At 38.2% G+C, this 24961-nt stretch overlaps 1 protein-coding gene across 2 annotated transcripts; it reads left to right on the top strand.

Moving 5' to 3' along the window:
* Positions 1-18231: 18231 nt before the first annotated feature.
* On the top strand, positions 18232-24649 carry LOC136218406 (ABC transporter C family member 14). Of its 2 annotated transcripts, none has more exons than XM_066005259.1 (12): positions 18232-18383; positions 18771-20876; positions 20972-21292; positions 21367-21453; positions 21563-22195; positions 22361-22525; positions 22737-23031; positions 23172-23386; positions 23471-23776; positions 23893-23956; positions 24051-24290; positions 24366-24649. In XM_066005259.1, exons 2-12 carry the CDS (start codon positions 18810-18812, stop codon positions 24464-24466), a joined length of 4494 nt encoding a protein of 1497 aa, XP_065861331.1. In that variant the 5' UTR covers positions 18232-18383; positions 18771-18809; the 3' UTR covers positions 24467-24649. The 2 variants fall into 2 exon arrangements, with proteins under 2 accessions (XP_065861331.1, XP_065861330.1); XM_066005258.1 differs by having other exon boundaries at positions 18273-18383; positions 18507-20876.
* The last annotated feature ends 312 nt before the right edge of the window (positions 24650-24961 follow it).

Here is a 24961-nt window from a genome sequence, read left to right on the forward strand (position 1 = left end):
CCAGATGTAGATGGATTGAAAATTCTATCGTTGCGCCAACGCCAAATCCACCATAGAGCCGTCGTGAACACCGTATACCATGATAATGACCTCCACTCCCGAGAACTTGTCAGATTACAGTGCATCCAGTCCTCGAGCTCTAAACCAAAATGGATGCTGCCATTTTATTGGAACAACAGCTTCCTAAATCTTTCACGTGTCCCAACATTGCCGAAGAAGATGAATGGTAGTCTCTGATTCCGAGCAAGACGAACAAGTATCAAAATTGCACATGTGTCTTCGTCTCCTGACCGCATTACATAAAACCGTGTCATGACACACCGTCCAAACAAAGTATCAAACCCGTTTCGTTACTTGCAGACTCCATACGTTTGCCTAGTCAATGCTCCATTGACTCCTACCTCCAATCGATCCCGAATTGCAGCACAATTTATAGGCAGAACTGACAGTAAAGCTTCCTGAGGAATTCGGGCCCCAACACCATCCATCCTTATCATTGCTAGACCCTAAGATCATTTAGGAAACGAGCTTTAGGATTATTATACTCGGCAGCATCGGCGATAGCCGCGACCAGCTCCAACCGCCATTTTCCTCCTAGTAATAAGCAACAGATTGATTTAACTCCACCAGAGGTAGTAGAGCAATTGCTAGATCCACCATTCGAGTATCCTCCATCCATCTATCCCACGAGAACAGAGTTGATCTTTCTAAAACTAGGGTTTGGTTGATTCATTTCTCCAGAACCCGATTGCCATTAATGACACACTTCCAAACTTGGCTCTAGTTCTACTTCTGGAAAAACATACCCATACCTTCCTCTGGACGTGCATATTTTCCATTCAACACAGACACTCATAGCTTCCATGTATAATTAATCCTCATCCAACCAAGTTTAGCAGCAAGCGTTATATTGAACTTCTGAGACTGACGGATGCCTAGGCCTTTATCTCTTCTCAGCTGACATACTGTGTCCCACTTCACAAGACTCACCCCTCTTTCCCCATCCTTGGCACTCCACAAATACCTCATACTCAACCTATTCAGAGAATTGTGAATGCTGGCTGGCAAGATGACAGTCTGCATAGTATACGTCAGAAGAGCTGATATGACTAACCAAACAAGAGTATCTCGCCCAGCGAAAGAGAGGCAACTGACCTTCCATCTTGCTAATCTCTCCTTACCCCTGTCTGGAATGTGTGTATATGTATGATTATTGATTCTGTCATCAACCAATGGGACACCTAAGTATTTCCCTAAATTCGTAGTACTAGAAATTCCAAGTTCAGAACAAATTTCATGTTTTTCCCCAAAGGATGTATTAGTCGAGAAAAAAAACCATGACTTGCTTAGACTCACTTGCTAACCCGAGCAATTGCAAAAATACATGAGAATATCATTGATGACTTGATCTTGATCATGAGTCACTTCTACCATAAGTATAATATCATCAGCAAAAATAGACATAAGACAGTCCATGACCACCCCTCGATAATCGAATAGACCTCCAGTCTTTCCTTGTAGTTGCATCCAAGATTATGTGACTTAGGCGTTCTAGACAAGGGAAAAATAAGTAACGAGATAGCGGTTCCCCTTAGCACAAACCCCAAGATAGATAGAATCCTTCATATTTCTCCTCATTCCATAGAACATTCATAAAATATGATGAAACACATTGCATAATTACCTCAATTAAATCCCTGGGTAGCCCAAACGCCATTAAAGTATCCCATAAAAACTCTAAGTAATATGGTTATACGCCTTCTCTAGGTCCACCTTGAGGAACATCCAACCTTTTCTCCCCCTTTTCCTCTTAGCAGAATGAATCGCTTCTTGGACAATAATAATGTTATGAGTAATTTGTCTTCCTGGGACAAAACTTCTTTGCATGAGGCCCACTAAATCAGGTAAAAATGGATTTTAACCGATTGACGACACATTTTGTAATTGCTTTATAAACAACATTATAAATATTGATTGGCTGGAACTGAGCAAGACCCTCTGGATTGGTAACCTTGGGTATAAGAGTAATCAATGTCAAATTTAACTTGGGTTCTAGGATGCCATCGTTAAAAGTTCCAACGGTGCTCCAGAAGTTCTGATAAAAAGTTTCATAAAATCCACCAGGCCTAGGGGCTTTAGAGCGTGCCATGGAAAAGAAATCCCATTTGACATTTTCAATTGTGAATGGATGGCCAATCTCCTCCAAGGACGTCGATGAGGGTCGAGGGAAAGACAACACTTACTAGAGTTGGATGTGATGGGGTATCTCCTCGGTGTACAATCTTTGAAAAAATTCTACCTCCATTCCTTTTAGTCTTACGTAATCCCAGACCTAACTCCCCACTTCATCTTTTAGCCTAATGATCTTGTTCTGTCTCGTCTAATGATGGTCGAGGTATGAAAAAAGGATGTGTTACGATCCTCATATGCCATCCAATGAATCCTTGATTTTTGGAACCATAATAAATCTTCTTGTCTAAGGACAACATTTAGCTCATACAAAATTTTCTATTCTAATCGCAGCAGACCCCGAGTAAAAGCAGTCGAAAGACGTAACTGAACACTTGCTAGCCCAGAGTAGAGTCGTCGTTTGTGGTAAAAAAATGTTACCAAATGAGTGAATATTCCATGAAGATAGTTTCTCGGCTAACATGTTAAGACGAGACATCAAATTCGTTCACATTGCCCACCCTGAATCGACCTGCTGCCAGAGATTAGTATTACTCAGCTAAGCCGCTTGAAATCGAAATTGGGTTATTGGCTTAATCTTTGAGTGACCAGTGAAATTGATAAGAATGAGAGCATGACCTGATTTGTTTCGAGGTAAATGCCTTACACTTGCTTTGGGAAAATGGTGCCTCCAATCAACTGACACTTGAGCCACCTAAATTTTATGTGTGATTGAGTGAACAACCATTGGTGAGGTATTTATTTGCTTATCCCTTAAGCTCGTTTAATTAACATGTATCCTTTTCTTAAAAGTATGACATATGCTAATTGAATTGCGGCTTTTGGCCATTGTGTCTTTATTTGTCTTTTCAAATATATGTAATTACAACTGCTTATGTTTATGTCGACACTTAATCCAAACCAGGAGGTTTTTCTAGTTTGGCTAGTCATTACGGGTTTGGTTCTTAGTTTACTTGGAGACAAGTAAAGTTTTAAGTGTGAGGAGGTTTGATAGGGGGTCAAAAAAACTCTATCGTTTGGTACGGTTTTAGGGTAATTTCATATTAATTCTAGTAAATAAATAGCAATTTCTCGTGCTTTATTTCACTTATGTCAATTATTTAGTTTCTAGCTCTCTTTTAGCACTTTTATCAGTTTTATGTAGTTTTTATGTCATTTTCAATAAAATAATACCAAGTTAAGCACTCACCTAAATTTTCCTTTAATCTTTTGGGCTAATTGATTCACCAAATGTCATTATGAATCAATTTGGTACTTAAGGCCTAAATTTGGTGAATCAATTTAGCCTTGGAACTAATGTTTTTGGAGTTTTAGTGTGATATTGCAAGTCAAATACGGAAGGGGAGAGACCATCCAACACATAAAGGAGAAGAAATTCGCGTTTGGGGACCCCTAGAATCCAGCTTGGTGAGTTGGACCTCTGAATCAGTCATAAGTGACTGATTCAAACCCCTTTTTAAGTGGGATTGAGTTTGTTAAATCCTATTAAAGACCTTGGGTGTTCATTCCCAATGCACCATGTAAATCATCCATCAATTAGTTTTCTTAGTTTTTATCAATAAGTAAACAGTTTATCATCTTTTGCTATTGTAATCATTCTTCCCCACCTTGAGAATTCACCCCAATCCCTTCATCTGCCATTGAAGCACGAAGGTTCCTTCCATCTCCACCTTCAAGGATTCTCAAGCTCCATCCTCCAGTCTTAGAAAGACGACTACTTTAGTCAATAGGTTTCTAAAAGGGATTTCTATCCTCTTTAGTATATGTTTACTTTAGATCTTTGCTATGAATTTTGAACTAGTTCTATTCATATACTCTGTTCTTCATCTTTAATATAAGTTTCAATTTGATTTTCCAATTGAGTTTCTTATCTTTTTGTTTATGCTTTACCTAATTGAATTGAATCATTCAAAAGTCCAAAGATAGACTAGGTTCATATTGCGAGTCTGATTTGACTGTCCATAAGCAAAGCCTGTGAAATTGACAACATCATAGTAAATATGATCCAAATTCCTGAACCTCAGAGCTAGCTACGACCTGTAACAAAGGAATTGTGTCCTAGGGACCCTAGAAGGATAAGTCGGTTTAATTGCCTTAGGTTTATGCAACTCGGATTAGGTAATTAATTAGATTGGTTAATTAGGTTGATTTCTGTACTATCGTATCATCCCGTTTTGCTATTAGATTGATTATTTGGCTTAAGATCACCTTAGGAGTAGAATAATTTAGCAACAAAACCCAATTCAATTTCCACCACCTAAATAACATTAGAAATCAAGTAGTTTGGTAGTTGCGGTATAAATCATGTGGATTTGATACCTAGACTTTCCAAATTTATAACTTGATAACGACGGGGTACACTTATCCCTTAGTGAGCCTTTGAGCGTGATCTCGGGGCGCATTCAAACTAGTGATGTGGAGAGCGAGAAGGTCTGGGGCTGGTCCATTCGACATGACGTGGGAGATTAGAAGGGAATGCAAGATGTTTTTATGGAGTGGTTTGACAAGCTTCGCATAGATATCCCCTTTGATGCCGATAGAAGGGGGAAGACTAATGTCAAAGCGGATGAGAACTGGGGCGTTATTTCTTGCCCTATGAAAGACTTGGGGTCCAGATCTTTTCAAGAAGGGGATAATGTTGCGGACATCTTCTTCAAGGAATCAAATCATAGGGAAGGAAGTTGTGTGAGGTATGAAGCGAATGAGGAAGTGTGGGAAAATTGCCCCACACGACATGTTACCAAGGGCACACGCCATGTGGGTAAGGCTAAAAAGCCCATAGACTTTCTGATTCAATTCACACGTCGTGTGCCTCTAGGCCACACGACGTGTGACTCGATTGGGGCTGGATAATGGAGTTTTGGGGGCGAAGCTGGCTGGGCGCATGCGAAGGCCATATGCCGTGTGGGAAGGAATTTCTACTCAAAATAGGCAGGGAACAAGACTCCAACTTTTCTATTCAGTTATGATAATTACTGTTCACACTATTAATGTATTTACTGTTTTTCCATTTAGGCTTATTTCCCTAAATGCCATTTAGGCATCCCTTTCCCATCTTAACATTACCTTCTTTATTGTATTGTAACCCTAGTTAGGTTATTTTAGTCTTTTGCGTTATTATTTGGGAGAGCTATATATAGGACTCCTTATTTGTAAGGATGAACTAACATTTCATTAATCAAATTTATTCTTCTCTTTGAAACCTTTTGTCAAGGTTTATTCCTTCAACAATGGGGATTTCACTATTCATATGGATTTAGTCCATCAAACCTCAGGATTGACTCCTTATAGTTTAGCTAGAGAAGAAACTTCTTTGTTGATTTAAGATTAAAATCAACTTGTTCATCATTAATTTGTATCATGCCCTATAGAGGGCCTGTAAGGTCTATGCGTCGCCTTCCCGTCATCTTCTACCCGCCAAACTTGGTCTAATTTAGGGTTTTCAGTGTCCCTAGTCATGATGGTGAAGTTTGTTTATCCATACGACGAACATAAAGTAGGGTTTGAGGCACTCTCTCTCGATTGAGACTATAATTCTCACTATTCCAAATCAGAAAATCCTATATCATAAATTTGCATAATTTTATGTGATTTCGGTGCCGTTTTCACCAAAAACATCATGAAAAAACATGTATACATGCCCAATTAACACAGATCTAACACATATTAATTATAGTATGCAAAAACTATGTTTTTCTCCATATTTAGGATCAAAATAGACAGAACGTGAGATATATGGCTCTGATACCAATGAAGGGAGTATCAACTAATAATCCGAATATAAACATGAGTTTAAGGTTACCTCTTGTATAGCGGAATCTGTTAAGAAGATAGACAACAAAAGAATCATATCAACACGATCACCCATATAGATGTTAATCACGAGGTGAAAACGAAGAATCCACGAACTAAAGCGGATGTCAAAAATAGAGAGAGGCGTAGAGAGTGTAGAGGCTAAAGGGAGAATAAATGCATAAACTGATTAGGGTTAGCTAAGTATCTATATATGACATCTTTTTAGGTTAAAAATCGTAACCCTAATCCTTCATATTTTCGATAGAATTGGCCCAATTCCATTTCGGGTGAATTAATTATTCGGCCAATTACCCGAATAATTCTTACAAAGAGAAAACATCACGCCCTTCTCTACGTTTGACTTAGTGGGAAAAAAAGATTGGAGAGAGGCTAACTTTAATCTTATTTTTTTCCAATCAATATCTATTTTTATAAGATGCTTTATAATATTCATGCATTTTTTGTAATATTTAAATTTATCCGCAGGGCTGGCTCTAGGGGGAGGTCGTCTTGGGCTTCCGACTTACGGGGGCCTCCGATCGGAATTTTTTTCAAATTTGATAATTATTAAAATTGCAATGGTTAAAAATATATAGACTTGGATATATAATAAAATGTATTACTAGGTTGAATGGTAAAGGCATAGTGGAGCTATTTGTAAGGGTGTTGAGTTTAATTCTCGGGATGGTATGTTTTGGTTCTCATTTTTTTTTCTGTTCTTTATTTTCTTAGTAGTATCAAGAATATGTTTCTTATTAGTATATAAAGTTTTTTCTCTTTATTTTTCATATGTTTTGTTTTTATTACTATTATTATATAATTTTAATAATTTTTTTTATAATTTTAGTTTTTTCCTTAAACCAAAATGTTAATATATATTCAATCTAAAATGACTAATATATATTGATTTACTTGTTACAATATATTTTAAGACATAATTAATTTTCACTAATTTACTCGTGTTATTGAGTTAATTACATATAAGAGTCAATTACATAACAACTTGTATCGATCAATTTTTTTATGGTGAGTATTTTTACAAAATCAAAATTATAATTATAATTTACTAGGACAACAACTTATAAGAAGGTCCTAATATTTATGGACCAATGCAAATCATTTCTTATCCTTAAAAATAATATATATTTTTTTGGGCTTATATGGAATGAGTTTGGCATTCGAGTTTTATGACGTGATTTAATTAAAAATATTTTTTTTTGTAATATAACATATTGATTAATTACGTAACAACCTGTACCGATCAAATTTTTTATACGGAATATTTTTACAAATTGAAAATGAAAATGAAAATTATAATCTAGTAGGACAATAAATCATAAAAAAACTCAAATGTTTATGGACCGGCCCTGAACATAGGCCATGAGTGCGATCACTTAGGACGTGAGCCAAAATGGTTTCAAATTGTTTTTTTACTGTATATATAGTAATTTTTTTAAATGACCAAATAATATGATATTTTAGATCTAAAATATATCTAAATTTCTATTTTAAACTTATAAGTACAATTTTTTTTATTAAGGGTCTTTTTATCTCTTTTTTTCATCTAGACCCACAAAAAGATCAGGACAGGTCTTGCTTAGGGCCTCTAAAATACTGGAGCCGGCCATGTTTATCCGTATTATATAAGAAGGAAATTATATTTTAATGTAAATAATTTTAATTAAGTTATAAAAAATAAGAAAAAAGAGAGAAATATTAATATTGAATTTATTATTTGAAGAATCTAATAAAAATAAATAATAATTTTGCAATTAAAATATAATGCATACAGTACACATTCCTTGGATTAAATTGAAACGCGATTACAGCCTTGGATTGGAGGAATTAAATTGGTGAGTGTCAGATTCAGAATGAGAAGAGATTCATTCAGCACTCCACCACCACCACCACGCGCTTAAATGCATTACCAAATTAGTCAAACTAAGATTACTTGTAATTAACCTCTATTATCATATTGATATACACTAGTCTCATTCTTTTTCCCCAATTTTATGAATCCTACTACATCTTCCCTTAATTGTACGGTTTGTTCGTTGCATGTATGGAACCCCACCATCTCATAATTCAATTTTTACCCTTTTCTTTCATCAACATTCAAGTTAGGTAAAAGTTACTAATTTTTTTTACGTGAAAGTATTTTTTTTTTTTGATAGAATAGGAAGGCTCAAGGTCCGGAACAAACAAACAAAGAGAAAAAAGAAACTAAAAAGGCGAAAACAGCAGACTAGAGGGTACGGGTTAGGAAAGGGGCCCTAACTCCGAACCATTCTACTTAGATACGATCCTCTATTATCGGAAGAGAGAATCTCCTAGAGGCCTGCAGGAGGCACATCAAACTCATGATGGCCCAAAGAACAAGAACCTGCGAAGTTCACCAGCCAGTCAGCAACACAGTTGCCTTCTCTGAAAGTATGCATAAAGACAACCCTCCAATCTCTATCACGAAGTTCTCGACACTTGTAACATAATCCAACCATAAGGGTGATGGAGGTTCGTGTTGGTGTTAAGGAGCTGGAGGACAACCTTTGAATCCAGTTCCATAATAATCTGTCTGAACCCCCTCTCCCAAGCCATTCGGAGACCAAAAAAGAGGCCCCAGATTTCAGCTAGAGTCACAGTGCAGTGGCCTATATTCACTCCAAATCCTCCCAACCACTTGCCTTTCTCATTGCGGATTAAGCCCCCTACCGTCGCATTGTCGGGGTTTCCCTTGCACGAGCTATCAGTGTTAACTTTGACCCACCCCGCTAGGGGCTTCCCATCTGACCCAAACACATCGCTGTTCCGAATTTTTCCCATCAATATTTAGAGCGCGGGCCTGTTTAAACTCAGTACAAAGGCGATAAATGAGATCCACTCCGTTATCGGGCCAGGGGGTTTTCTCAAATAGAGACTGATTCCGCCACCGCCAAATCCACCACAAACCGAAGCCAAAAACGAGGTACCAATCCATATTCCGGGAGATAAGATCAGATTGAAGGTTCTCCTCTAACCAGATCTGAAGCGGAGAGTTGAAGAAGATGTGACGGAGTTGTGGAGGAACGAGGTGATTCCAGATCCTTCGAGCTGCTATGCAATCCCGCAGGAGGTGAGTTTCATTTTCAATATTTTGGCAATTACTGCACCTTTCGTTGCTTGACAAATGTCGTCGTAGCCGATTAGCATTGCATAGCAGTCCTCCCTGTTTTATAATCCAAATAAAAGACTTTATTTTCTTCGGTAGATTTAAACGCCAAAGGGACGTCCAGAAGCTGTCCGTTGGACCTTGGTTCTCCTGATGCGGGACCGCAGCATACCCCGACGCTACCGTGTACACCCCCGACATTGAATCTGCCCAGCACCAATGATCCTCAGTTTCGCAAGAGGGGCTGACCCGTATTGAAGCAATTTGTTGTAACTTAACAGGGGGCAGCAGAGGGCTGAGCTGATTCCATTTCCATTGGTCTTGACCGTCATCCCAAAGATCCGCTACGCGGGTATTTCTCATCCCCTCATCGACTGGCCCCCCGTGGCTTCTATTTCCAGTGCAGAGTTTCCACACCATTTATCAGTCCAAAAACTGGTATTCTTTCCGTTATAGATCAATTTGGAGATGCCCCAGGCAATCACCAACGACCCCGCTGTTACACTTCGCCACGTGCTAGAGGCAGTCGGTTGGTTCTAAAAAATCTCGAGGCCTTTCCGACCCCCTCCATACTTAGATATTAGGACTTTAACCCAAACAGCCTCTGGATTTGTTAGGATCGCCCAAGCTAGTCGGGCAAGCATTGAAACATTGAAATCAGTGGTTCGTTTAATCCCAAGGCCGCCCTCCTTTTTGCTATTGCAAACCGTAGCCCATTTCACCAAATGCAGTTTCTTTAGGTTCCCCACTAATCCCCAAAGGAACCCCCTGTTCAATTTATCCAGTCGATGGCAAATGCTCCATGGGAGGAGAGCAGTTTGCATGTCAAAGTTAGGGATAGTAGAGAGAACAGACTTTACCAGAGTAAGCCGACCCGTAAAGTTGAGGCATTTGGCTTTCCATCCAGCTAATCTAGCGTGAACGCGGTCCAGAACATGACCGTAAGTGTGTTTGTTTGTCTGATTATGAACCACCGGCATCCCAAGGTAGCGACCGAGGTCAAGGGTTTTGGCCACGCCCAGAATATCACAAATTCTGTCACACTCAGCATCAACCACATTAGGGGAAAACAAGATTCAGGATTTAACAAGGCTAACCTTTTGGCCTGAGCAGTCAGAGAAGTCACAAAAAATATCCTGTATAATAGTGGCCTGGCCTGTAGATGCTTTTGCCATTAGCACAATGTCGTCCGCGAAAAATTATGCGAGAGCTGAGGACCGTTTCTCGAAAGCTTGACTGGTTTCCATTCCCCATTTGCAACAGCATCATTAATCATGTGCCCAAGTCTCTCAAGGCATAAGACAAATAGGTAAGGTGAGAGAGGGTCTCCTTGCCTTAGTCCCCGAGTGGGTGTAAACTGGTTTAATGGTTCACCATTCCACAGCACTCTCAAGCTAGACCCTGAAACACAAGCCATGATAAGATTAACCAGGTTATTATCCAGCCCTAAAAGATGAAGCGTGTCTTTCAGGAAGGCCCAGGAGATTCTGTCATAGCCTTTCTCAAGATCAAGTTTCAACACCATTGAGCCCTGGCGGCCTTTCTTCTTTTTCAAAGAGTGGATAGTTTCCTGCAGGAGGATTATATTATCTGAAATCTGGCGACTAGGAACAAAGGAGCACTGAGTCGGGCCAATGATAGAATGCATGAAAGGCTTTAAGTAGTTCACAATGCATTTAGTTATAACCTTGTACATTATATTGCAAAGGCTGATGGGTCTAAGCTGAGTTACAGATTCTGGAGCTTGCACTTTGGGGATGACTGTAAGGAAGGTTTCATTCCATTCTGGCGGGATCTCTCATGAGTTAAGGATTTGTAAAGCAGAAGAGATCAGCTAAGTACCAACTAGGGACCAGAAGCGTTGGAAGAAGATCGCTTGAAAGCCATCTGGGCCGGGTGCCTTGAACGGTCCCATTTCAAAGAGGGCCGTATGAACATCCGCTGCAGTAAAACAGTGAGGGACTATAGTCGTTCCAATCTCAGGGATCACTGGGAAATGGCTAACGGTTTGTAGAGTCAGCCTGCTCATGCTCTCTTCCGTGTAAAGTTGTTCATAATAATTAGAGACCAAATTTTTGAGATCGACCGCTTCCCAAATCCAAGTCCCATCTGAGTCCCGAAAATATTCCACTTTATTCCGACGTTTGCGTATGATTGTGGAGACATGGAAGAAGTTTAAATTCATATCCCCAAACCTGATCCATTTTACCCGAGACTTTTGGTACCAAAGGATCTCTTCTTGTTGGAAAACCAAGTTTAGGTCCCGGAGCAAGATTCGTTCGAGGCGAAGCAAGCCTCTAGTAACTCGGCAAGCAAGGCTGCGTTGCACACCAGCAAGTCGTCTAAATAGGCGAGTCTTCCGGAAGTGAATGTTACCGAAGACCAACTTGTTCCACCGGCTGAGTTGCGGAGTGATCGAGTTCAGACCATCTGCAATGTTGCTAGACTTATCCCAGATTGATTGAAGGAATTGCTCAAAATCAGCATGGTGTAGCCATGGAGCTTCAAACCGAAAAGGTTTAGGGGAGCGATTCTGATGAGAGACTTTAAAATCAAGGAGAATAGGCACATGGTCAGATTTGTTTCGTGGGAGGTGCCGCACAATTGAATTAGGAAACATGAGTCGGAATCGGGTGTTACAAAGTGCTCTATCCAAATGGCAAGCCACTCTTGTTCGCACTATTGAGCCACGGAATCTAGTAAATTTTGGACCCTGAAAGTCCATGTCAATCAACTTCATATTATTTATCCAATTCGCAAACATTGAGCAGCGGTCAATGACCCCCGAAGCACCCCCACTCTTCTCGTCCATACTCTTTATACAGTTAAAGTCCCCAATGAGGATCCAGGGGCAAAGGGTCCTTGTTTCTAGGCTGATCATAGCTGACATAAATTCTCTTTTGAAGCTCAATTGGGGTCGAACATACACAAAAGAAGTACAGAAAGAGATACCACGGGTCGTGCCAGTTTTTAAAGTCATAGAAGTATGAAGGAACTGTTTATCCCGATCTAGAACATTGATATCTACAGTGTCAGAGTTCCAAAACACCCAAATACCGCCACTAAAACCCTCAGTATCAATGAACTCAAGATTTGTAAAATTCAGTTTCTGACACAGGGACTCAGCCCTAGCAGCAGGGAGGCATGTTTCCAGAAGAGCCAGCACATCAAGTTTATAAATTGAAAGCAAGTGTCTAAGAGCCTGGTGAAACTCATTACCACCGGCTCCAAAGCAATTCTAAGACATGATCATCAATAAAAATATATACAAAACAACAGGCAAGGATGAATAGAAAAGAATCTAGGCCCCCAAGGTACTAACCTGGTGCGGTGCAATATTTTCCATGTTCTGGTCTAGAGGTCCCAATGGTTCCCTGATACTGATCCCGGGCCGGCTGCGTTTGATCCTACTTGGTGATTCATCATAGCGGAAGATATTTTCCTTCCTTCTTTGCTTTCTCCACATCCATAGAGGAATCAAAGACATTATTTAGCAATCTCTCAAACAAATTGGGGCTGAATGTGGGGCGGCCTTTGCTAGTCTTCTCAAAACAGGGGTCGTTTGCACTTGTTTCCCTGAGCTACCAGCACCAAACGAGAATCCACTTCCGAGTTCAGTAGTTGGGGCAGTTACAAGAGAGGAGGAAGGACCCGAGGGCCTAGGCATTGAGGCTTCAGGAGCAGTGAGTAAGTCTTCAGGTGTCTTCCCAACGGTCCCGTTCCCATATTCTGGTTTCTTGGTTCTCGGGGTATACTTCCGTTTAGGGACACACATCCATTCGCCATAGGTTTGGCTACTTTCAGAGACTTTTGAGCTTTGCTCTCCTAGTCTAACTTCACCCTGTATCAGTTCTAATTGGGGCTCATTTTCCTTCCCCGGAGGGGTAGAGGTATGAGAGGTAGAGTGATTAGTATCCCTAGTGATGCTAGGATGATTACAAGCTTCCCTTCCATGCCCATAACGGCCACAGTTTGTGCAAGCGATATAAAGTCCCTCATATTCCATATGATAGAATAGACCATTCAGACGAAACTGAGCCACCAGCGGCTTATGCAATTCAACTTCTACGCAGACTCGTGCGAATTTTGCTCTTGCTTTTCCAATTGTGTTCTTGTCAGCCTGTATTGCTTTTCCGATTGAATTGCCTATTAGCATGAGAGACTCGGGTTGATAGTACTGTAAAGGTAGTTCAGGAATTCTTGCCCAGACCAAGGTTGAGTCAACAGTTGCACGAGAAGGAACAAAGGAGGGGGACCAAGTTCTGACTGTCAAATAGTGTTCCTGAACCATCCAGGGACCATCCTGAATTACGTGGTCTTTATCCGATCTTTTATCAAAGGTAACCAAGTGGAAACCATGCCCCAATTCAACCATAGTAAAATTACCTTCTGTCTTCCATAGTTCAGATGCTCTGTTCCGTAGTGCAATGTACCCGACGTTTCGGCCCAGAATTTTGACAATTAACGCCTCTGACCAGGTTGCCGGCCACTCCTCTACTAACTCTGGCTCAATGGTGATATCTAGGGAAAGGGTATTCCCATCAACGCAATCAATACGGCCTTTTCCTGAAGCTCGGAGGTCTGTGATTGGCTCGGTATTTTCCGACATCGGTTCGTCTTGAACCATGTCCCTATAGGATCAGTGTGGAGAAACTTGGGAGGGGCGAGGTTGCGGTTGTGGAGAAACTTGGGAGGGGCGAGGTTGTGGAGAAACATGGGAGGGGCGAGTTTGCGATTGTGGCTCGGCGCCGTTGGGTGGCGGGGGCGGCTGAGGCGGATTCGGTGGGAGATTGAGGGGCGACGTCTCTGGTTCTAGGTCGACCATCCCGTCTCGTGAAAGTATTCATTGAATAGATTCACCTCTTCCATATTTGTCTTTTAAAATTAAAATGCAAAAATTTAAAAATTTAATTATTTTTAACTAAAAACATTTTGTTACCATTGCATTAATTATATTAATTAATTAATTTTTATCTATACCTAAAATATAAAGGCAATTTAAATAGGATTATATTTGGCAAAAGTCAATTAATAGAATAAAAAAATTCTTTAAAAAAACAAAAATTGTGAATAGATGAAGTACAATACTAATAAAATATGAGAGGGAGATGACTTCCACATATCAAAATGAAAATTGGTTACTCTAATGGTATAAAAGGTTGTCAAGTTCACTAACCATCTACATACAAATAGTATGTAGAAAATAAAGATAAAAAGCATTTTGAGGGCTTTTAATATTCTATTTTTTCGTTCATTAAACCCTTAATTTTTTATTCAAATACATTAAATTCTATAACATTTATTTTTGACCCCATTAAGTTTTTGTTTACCGAATAAGTTAGTTGTGAACATCTAATTCAATTTAAAATACATTACTCATTTTATCTTTATTTGAAATTCTATTTTTTATAGTTTATTTTAAGGTTTTTACAGTTTCCCAATAATCACATTACACACATCAAACAATACTTTCAAATTGGAAAAAATACGAATTTTGGACGCAGATGAAATTAATGAATAACACTATATTAATCGAGTTTTATGTTCAAAGCTGGGTTTTTTCATCAACGGCTTAATGTGACAAAAAAAAAAGAGAGCAAAAACTTAATGTATCTAAATAAAAGATCGATGACTTAATGAACAAAAATATAATAATGAAAGATTGAGGACTTCATGATGCTTTTGCCAAACATAAACTAACAAGGATCTAGCAATCAAATTCTTGAAACGATACAATGCCTCCAAATCCTTGGTTTCGGTAGTAGACCCATTGAAAAATCCGGGAGAAAACACCTAAAGGACACACTCGAACCAAATACAGTCATCCCTAGAGACACCAAAAAGCAAAACTAAAATGATTGTTAAAATATATAACACCAAAGTTAAGTTTCAGCTGGAGATGGGATGGAGGTGGTCAATGGTAGAGCGGAGGTACTAAAGTTGAGAAAATAAAACTGTGCCTTCTGTTGATAGTGGTGAGTAATGATCTTCTCTTCTCCATTTCTTATGATCCACAACCTTCCAAGACTGTGACATATTGATAAGAGAGAGACTTGCTCCTCAAACCCATGAAAACTCTGAATTTGTCCCCAAATAGTAATTGCAAGATATACTATCGTCTTGAATTTCTTCATCCGGAAAATGGAGATCTAGAACTTGAGAGCATAGAAAAAAGAATAAAAAAATAAGAAGACTTGAAAGGAAAACAGAGAAGACTTGAGCTTTGATGAAAAACCACCCTACAATCTACGAAGAGGGGAAGGACAAGTATTTTTATAGGCAAACTAAAAATGAGGGTAAAAATATCCAAAAGAACCCCACTACAAAGCACTGTAAGCATAACCCCTATAGAGAAGGTGAATGTTTTCTCTCTGGAATTAGGCTTGAGTGAATTAGAGTTTACAGTTCAGTCTAAACCCGGCAAAACAGATAATAATAGAAGAATTATTTGATTGAAAAATATATTTCAATTGGTTGGAATATAAATTATATAATAATATATATTTGTAATATTGGATATTATAACTAAGAAAATCAAACATTATCTTTTCAGTCAACGAAAAAGATAAATGCTTGGTTTAATTTAATAAGGCAACACACACATATATATATAATATTAGATATCGTAATTATATATATAATTAATTAGTTATTAATTATTATTATTTTTTATTGAAATACGGATCTAACCCAACGGAAATCTCAACCAGATTGACACTTCCAAAAAGACAAAGAGCCAATATTAATTATTATTATCTTTTCAGAGAAATGATGATAATCTAATTAAATTAATTAAAGAGATGTATTTTATTTGATTAGGAGAGTAGAGTTTGAAAATCGAAACACTCATCTCTCTTCCGGATTGTGTGTGTCTCTCCCCTATGTAGATATTAGGTTGTTATTTTGTTTTTAATTAGATTAGTTTTCTAATTGGTTAAAACAAATAATCAAGAATTAAAATAGTTTTAATTCTAATTTAAATATAAAAGGAAAAAAATAAGTTTTATTTTCTAACTACTTACCGCAATTATTTTTCACTGATCATCTTTCTTTGGGAGAAAGACAATCCTAACTGCCGCCCCTCTTGGAGCAAGTATTAGTGGTCGGATTTCGATGTTGGAATTCAAGAGTGCTAGCACATTGGCATCCAACGGGGGACTTTTCGCGTTGCGAGTATAGAGGAAATTGCTAATAGTGATTTCTAATGTTCATTCAAAAGTCTCCGCAATTCATTCTTCGGGTGAAAGGTATTTTTCTTGCCATTACTTGATATACGAGATCCTATGGATCGATTATCTATTAAAAATATTTTGTTCCGCACCATATTTACACGTAAGAAACCCGAACAAAAGTCCTGGTATGGGAACATAAACTTGTGGATACTTTGATATATTGTGAACGGCCTGTTGAAATGGACATAATAACACGTACTAGTTGACCAAGAGACCATTGCGCTTATTATGCTTACGTTTAACGGCACCTTATTAATAAAAATGAACTCTTAATTTGATGTATATATGATACATGATATTAGTTCATAGACGGCAAGCATATTCCACAATAAGCAACGTTTGTTTTGTATATGTATAAGCTTTGTGATTTATGAGTATAGAGTTCACCTATTGCTACATTTAACATTTTGGATTGAAGTTTGAGTTGATGGAAGTTATAACGTCAATCATTTTAGGTTTTTCATCCTGTCATATCATCATTCCATGATATCACATTATGAGTTTCTTGTTTAGAACTTTTGTTAGATCATAACTTTTATTGTTTTGGATTTGTACCCTACGAGCAAGATTGATTTATTTATTGGTGTTCATTGGAGTTCAATCTTCTTAATTTATGGTAATTAATGTTTTCTCTTCTATAATTATATGAGAATGTGAATGAATAATTTGAGTTACGATGAGTTGTGTGTTCTTTTTATGTGATTCTGAGAAGGGTTTTGGGTCTGATTATTATAATATTACTGACAGGGTGTTAGTATGACTTTTTTTCCATTAATAAGAGAGAATGAATGTGACTTATTATAAAAGAACATTTCTAATTCATGTAGACGGTTTTAAAGTGGCGAGTCTCAATGTGTTGGATTTGGACCAAAGTAGATAATATATACAAGATATTTGACTAAACTATTACAGTTGGTATTAGAGCCGACTCTCCATGTATGACGTGTGGTTCGGAGATAAACTAGACAAAAGTTGGTGAGTATGTTACGACCCGGTTTGGAGCGGGTGGTCCTAGAGTAGAAATCTGAGTAAGAAGCGGTCTTAGAGTATCTTTAAGGGACTCATTTGTTGGGTATTAAGTTAAATTTTGAGGAATTTGGGTTAAAAACCAATTTTAAGAGACTCTAAGTAACTCCTCAAATCACTAAGAGGTTTTGTTCTCTCTCTATTAATGAGGAGCTCTCTCCACTCCTAGGCCATATTCTTTGTCACTTAATTTTAGCATCAATCAACATTCAGTAATTTATCATTATTTATTATAATTATATTTATTCAACATTAAGTTCAATTTAGTTTACTTAAATTCAGTAAAAAAAACATAGCCCTAGTCTGTAAAACAATACATAATAATTTTAATAGTAAAAAATAAATAAGCAATGCATATAATAAGCATTGTTGAAGATTATATATATTTTAACATTCTTAAATGACTAAGAGTCAGTTGTTTATATTATTTTTAAAGAGATGAGTAGGAGTTTCTTGATGAGATGTAGACGAGGGTAAATAATAAAGAGAATCATATTCCTATATCAAATAGTGGGTGAATTTATTAGTAAAAAATGTTTAGAATTCATAATGAAGTATTTAAAAAATGTGAGATCCAAAAGAAACAATGTTTAGATAGTTTTGGATTTGATTTTGTGGAAGTGACATGGAGGGTAATTGATGTGATAGAAAAGGTTAGATACGTTAGTGTTGTAGAAATGCAAATCCCCAATTATTTGTTTCTAGAAGATGAAGATGAAGATGGCGAGTGGTTGACACGCAAAACTTGGGGGAGTTGAATAAGAAGAAAAAGAAGTTAAAGAAATAAAGAGAATCAGACAAAAGTCACACATAATTTTATTTTAATATATCCCCCAAATCTATGTATCTATCTATATAATATAGGCAGGCATCAATCATCCGCAAGTCTACTCTACATAATCATATTTGTGTGTCGACTACAATTTCAATTTCTCCTTTTTGCCTGTTGCACCATGTGAACTTGTATCTTGGACCTGTTTAATCATCTCATCTCTGTATATCTTCTTCCTTATCTTCTGTATACAATACAATACAACCTTTGTTTTTTCTGCTGCTAATTAATTTCTTATTTATTATGCTTAATTATTTCTTTTCCTTGTTTAAAACCTACCTTGCAGTTTTCTGATGTTAACTTGAAGAATATACAATAGTAGTGATATGGTATCATTTATTTATCCCGAAATACATGGAATCTGCAGTTTTCCTCTTTCTAATATTGGAATGGAATGGAATGCCACTACAATTTACAAATGGAGTTTTCTTCCTTTTGTAGAATATTGAATTTTCTTTGAATGGTTGCGATGTCCTAATCAGGAAGGAACTCAATTTCATATTGCTCTCTCTATTTCTATTTGGTTTTTAATTCTACTATTAATGTGCAGGAGGGAGGAACATATCACAAGTCATTTTTTACACTGAAGATGGCTTCTTCTCCTCCTCCTCCATGGATCAATTCCCTCTCTTGCTCTCTCACTGTCACGGATTCATCCCTTCCTTTCTCATTTCAATGCCTAAGATTCATCCTCCTCTCTCCCTGCCCTCAAAGAGCTCTTCTAGCTTCTCTCGATCTCATTTTCTTGCTTCTCCTCCTCATCTTCGCCTTTCAGAAGCTTTTTTCCAGATTCACATCCACTTCCGATATCACCAAGCCACTTATTCCAAGTAATACACCTTCTATTACAACTGACATCTGGTTTAACCTCTCTCTTCTTGTATCCCTTCTGTTGGCCTCTACTTACACTGTTACATGCATTCTAACATTCACTCGAATCACCTCTTCGCCATGGAACCTTCTCGATGCTTCCTTTTGGCTACTTCAAGCTTTCACTCATGCTCTAATTGCAATCTTACTCATCCACCAGAAGAAATTTCAAGCGGTTACTCACCCACTTTCTCTTCGAATTTATTGGATTGCACATTCCATTCTCATTACTCTATTTATGCTATCAGGGATTATTCACTTGCTTGCTCATGAGACTAATCTCATACTGGACGATGCAGTTTCCCTACTTTCTTTTCCATTTTCCCTTCTTCTTCTTTCAGTCGCCATTAGAGGATCAACTGGGATTACAAAAACCAGAGAATCTAAACCTGATGATGATGATGATGATGAAGAAACTCTGGATAAATCCAATGTGAGTGGATTTGCTTCTGCTTCTAAATTATCTAAAGCGTTTTTGCTTTGGATGAATCCCTTGCTTAGTAAAGGCTACAAGTCTCCTCTCAAAATGGATGAAGTTCCAACACTTTCGCCTGAGCATAGAGCTGAAAGAATGTCACAGATCTTCAATTCAAACTGGCCGAAACAGGAAGAAAAATGTAAACATCCTGTTAGGACTACCTTGATAAGGTGCTTTTGGAGGGAAATTGCCTTCACTGCCTTCCTTGCAATTTTACGGCTCAGTGTCATGTATGTTGGGCCTGTTCTGATTCAAAGTTTTGTAGATTATACAGCGGGGAAAAGAAGCTCTCCTTATGAAGGATATTACCTTGTCCTCACTCTTCTTGCTGCTAAGTTTGTTGAGGTTTTAACTGTTCACCAATTTAACTTCAATTCTCAGAAACTTGGAATGCTCATTCGATCCACTCTCCTCACTTCTTTATACAAGAAGGGGTTGAGATTATCCTGCTCTGCTCGCCAGGCTCATGGAGTTGGACAAATTGTCAATTACATGGCTGTTGATGCACAGCAGCTCTCTGACATGATGCTACAGCTACACGCTATATGGCTGATGCCATTGCAAGTTGGTGTTGCTTTGGTGCTTCTATATAATGCCCTTGGTGTCTCTGTCATTGCAACCTTAATTGGAATTATTGGTGTTATGGTCTTTGTTGTATTTGGCACAAGAAGGAACAACAGGTTTCAATTCAATCTGATGACTAATCGTGATTCGAGGATGAAAGCAACAAATGAGATGCTCAACTACATGCGTGTGATAAAGTTCCAGGCATGGGAAGACCACTTCAACAAGAGAATTCAGAATTTCCGTGAATCTGAATTCGGTTGGCTCTCCAAGTTTATGTACTCAGTTTCTGCGAACATTATCGTTATGTGGTGCACACCATTAATAATATCAACCGTGACATTTGGCGTCGCGCTTCTGCTTGGAGTGCCACTTGATGCAGGGACAGTATTTACAACTACATCTATCTTCAAAATCTTGCAGGACCCTATCAGGACTTTCCCACAGTCTATGATATCGCTTTCTCAAGCAATGATATCTCTGGACAGGTTGGATCGTTACATGTTGAGTAAGGAATTGGTGGAGCAGTCAGTGGAAAGAGTAGAAGGTTGTGATGGAAGAATGGCAGTGGAGGTGAAGGATGGGACATTTAGTTGGGATGATGAAACTGCAGATGAAGTTTTGAAAAATATCAATTTTCAAATCAACAAAGGGGAACTTACTGCTATTGTTGGGACTGTGGGATCTGGAAAGTCTTCTCTTCTGGGATCAGTTCTTGGTGAGATGCACAAGTTATCAGGAAAGGTGTGTATTCTGAAATTTGTTTATTTTTTATTTTTTTCCTTTTACTTCTTTGATTTAGTATTCTGCATCAGTGAAGCATACTTTTACTACAACAGGTCAGGGTTTGTGGATCAACGGCCTATGTTGCTCAAACAGCATGGATTCAAAATGGAACCATTCAAGACAACATCTTGTATGGTTTGCCGATGGACACAGAGAAATACAAAGAAGTTCTCAGGGTGTGTTGCTTGGAGAAAGACATGGAAATGATGGATTATGGAGATCAGACGGAGATTGGAGAGCGTGGAATCAACCTAAGTGGTGGGCAGAAGCAGCGGATACAACTTGCCAGGGCTGTTTATCAGGATTGTGATATCTATCTTCTTGATGATGTTTTTAGTGCTGTTGATGCTCATACTGGCTCTGATATATTTAAGGTAACATGAGAAAAGTATACTTGCATTCAATTCAAATGGACACGCCAACTAATTCAAATATATTCCTTTTCTAGGAATGTGTTCGAGGAGCACTGAAGGGAAAGACTATCTTACTTGTGACACACCAAGTTGACTTCTTGCATAATGTTGATCTTATCATGGTAGGCCTATCTTAATGTTTCTTTTACATATTCATGCATATGCATAGAAAGATAGATAGATAATATATGGATTGTAATGTGTATTATTAGACTTATTTCTGAATTCCAGGTAATGCGTGACGGAATGATAGTACAGTCAGGAAAGTACAATGAGCTAATGGATTCAGGGTTGGACTTTGGAGCACTAGTAGCTGCTCACGATACTGCTATGGAACTTGTAGAAGAAGCTGGCACCAATGCAACTGGTGAAAATTCTGCCAAGTCACCCAAGTCTAGTCAGGCTCCATCCAATCTTGGGGAAGCCAAAGGTGAAAATAAACATCTTGATCAACCTAAGTCAGAAAAGGGAACTTCAAAGCTCATTCAAGAAGAGGAAAGGGAAACTGGAAAGGTGGGCCTGCAAGTGTACAAGCAATACTGTACTGCAGCTTTTGGATGGTGGGGTGTTACTGTGGCCATTTTATTGTCCATAATATGGCAAGCATCTCTAATGGCTGGTGATTATTGGTTGGCATATGAAACTTCAGAAGAACGAGCTGCATTTTTTGACCCTTCTCTGTTCATTAGCGTCTATGCAGTTATTGCAGCTGCTTCTCTTGTGCTGTTAACAGCAAGAGCCCTTTTCATTACACTCATGGGCCTCAAAACCGCCCAAATTTTCTTTGCCGGTATTCTTTATAGTATCTTGCACGCGCCCATGTCGTTTTTTGATACCACACCTTCAGGAAGAATATTAAGTCGGGTAAGCATAAACGGACTAAGCAATATGGTTCATCCTATACAAAGTCGAAGTCATTTTTCTTAGTTTGCTAACTATGGAAGCAAAAAGAGCTAGGTCCATTGGCTAAAGATGCTCAGACTAATAACAATAAATTGACTTTCTGTACTTCTTTTGTTTGCTTTTCAGGCTTCTTCCGATCAATCCAATGTCGATCTTTTCATACCCTTTGTTTTGAGCATTACAGTTGCCATGTACATCACGCTGCTCAGCATCATCATTATTATATGTCAATATGCTTGGCCGACTGTATTCCTGTTAATTCCACTCGGTTGGCTGAACTTTTGGTACAGGGTATGATGCCTCACTCATTTTACCTATGTTATGCAGTTTCTTCAAGAAAAGAACACCAGCATGTGTTGTGTGTGTATATGAGATCAATTAGAATCTGTCCCAAAAAGAACCTTCAGATAATCTTGTAGACAATATTCATTTTTTTGATTGATACTGTATTGGAGTTTATTTTCTCATAAAGTACTAATAAGCTCTCTATCTTCTGTTGCAGGGATACTTTCTTGCAACATCTCGAGAACTAACTCGCCTTGACTCTATTACTAAAGCTCCCATTATTCATCACTTCTCGGAAAGCATATCAGGAGTGATGACAATTCGGTCTTTCAGAAAGCAGGAAATGTTCTCTCGGGAGAATGTTAACAGAGTTAATGGCAACTTACGTATGGATTTTCACAATAATGGATCAAATGAGTGGTTAGGTTTCCGTTTGGAGCTGATTGGGAGCTTCATCCTGTGCATGTCTGCTATGTTCTTGATTGTGTTACCTAGCAGTATTATACGGCCAGGTAAACTAATGCTTATCTTCAAACCAAGAAGTGCCAGTTTTTAACTGCTGAAAATGCCTACTTCTCTATGATTTCGTAAACCATCAATAGCTTTAACGTATCTGGATTGCAGAAAACTAACTCAATTTTGTGGGATGCAGAAAATGTTGGCTTATCTCTCTCCTATGGGTTGTCCCTCAACGGAGTGCTGTTTTGGGCCATATATATGAGTTGCTTTGTGGAAAACAGGATGGTTTCTGTAGAGAGAATTAAGCAGTTCACTAATATTCCATCTGAAGCTGCCTGGAAGCTAGAAGATCGAGTTCCTCCTCCAAGCTGGCCTGACCGTGGAAATGTTGATCTTATAGACTTGCAGGTAAATTTCCCACTATGGTTGTGTATAATTTTGAATGCAAAGTCCAGCATTTGTTTTTGAATGCAATGAAATTTTGGCGAACAGGTTAGATATCGTCCAAGCACGCCTTTGGTTCTGAAAGGAATTAGTTTGAGCATTTACGGAGGAGAAAAGATTGGTGTTGTTGGACGCACAGGGAGTGGAAAATCAACTCTGATCCAAGTATTCTTTAGGCTGGTAGAGCCAACAGGAGGAAAAATAATCATTGATGGCATAGACATTTGCATGCTAGGACTTCATGAGCTTAGGTCTCGGTTTGGAATAATTCCTCAAGAACCTGTGCTTTTTGAAGGAACAGTAAGGAGCAACATTGATCCCATTGGGCAGTATTCAGATGAGGATATATGGAAGGTAAGAATGCTATGATGTTGGTGGATTTTAGATTGAACTTGGTCTAATTTGGGATGAAAAGATAAGAAATTGTGTTAGAAAACCTTGTTTGATTGATTGATTGATTCATTTTGTAGAGCCTTGAACGGTGCCAACTGAAGGATGTAGTGAGTGCCAAACCTGAAAAGCTTGATGCTCCTGGTATATGGTTTTATTTTAATTAAAATGTTTGATTGAGCATTGAGGATTGAGGAATTGGAAGTTGATATTTGGTTTATTATATGTATGAATGAAGTGGCGGATAATGGTGAGAATTGGAGTGTGGGTCAAAGGCAGCTTCTGTGCTTAGGGAGAGTTATGCTAAAGCGAAGCCGGGTGTTGTTCATGGATGAGGCAACAGCTTCAGTTGATTCAAAAACAGACGGTGTTATTCAGAGGATTATAAGAGAGGATTTTGCAACTTGTACAATTATCAGCATTGCTCACAGAATACCTACAGTGATGGACTGCGATAGAGTTCTAGTGATAGATGCAGGTTTGTTTGTTATATCTTCATCTCCATATGAAATGAGTGATGATTATAATACAATTAATTTTGTGGTTGATGCAGGAAGGGCAAAAGAATTTGATAAACCATCTCGTTTGCTTGAGAGGCGATCACTGTTTGGAGCACTGGTTCAGGAGTATGCCAACAGATCAGCTGGATTATGAAGCAATTGTAACAAAGTCAGTATTCTATTAAAGGCATTTCAAATAAGTCAAGTCAAGTCACTCATCATTCTCTTTCTTTCTATCCATTTCTTGTGCAAATGCCTATAATTAGTTAACCACAGATTAATTAGCATTATGTCTGTCATTGTCATAAATAGAAATAAGAGTATCTATTTGAATCAACTCAAGTATGATCCACAGTTCGTCTATAAATTAGAAACACACACGTGAATGATTGATTATATACAAGTACCAAGTAAGTATCAACATACATCATCCTAATATTAAGTTATTGATTCTGATTTGTATTAAAAATCAAATTACAAGAAATCATGCCTGCTTCAAAATTACTCAACAGAATTCCAATTTCAGACGAGGATGAAAACCAATATATTACCAATAAGGTCGGTCAAATGGAGATTCGGATGTATAACTAGAATAATTCATTAGCTCGTCAGACAATGTGAATATTTCGTATTCGGGTTAGACGTGGAG

Source organism: Euphorbia lathyris, chromosome 2, assembly GCF_963576675.1.
Source record: "Euphorbia lathyris chromosome 2, ddEupLath1.1, whole genome shotgun sequence".
In the NCBI taxonomy this organism is placed as follows: Eukaryota; Viridiplantae; Streptophyta; class Magnoliopsida; order Malpighiales; family Euphorbiaceae; genus Euphorbia; species Euphorbia lathyris.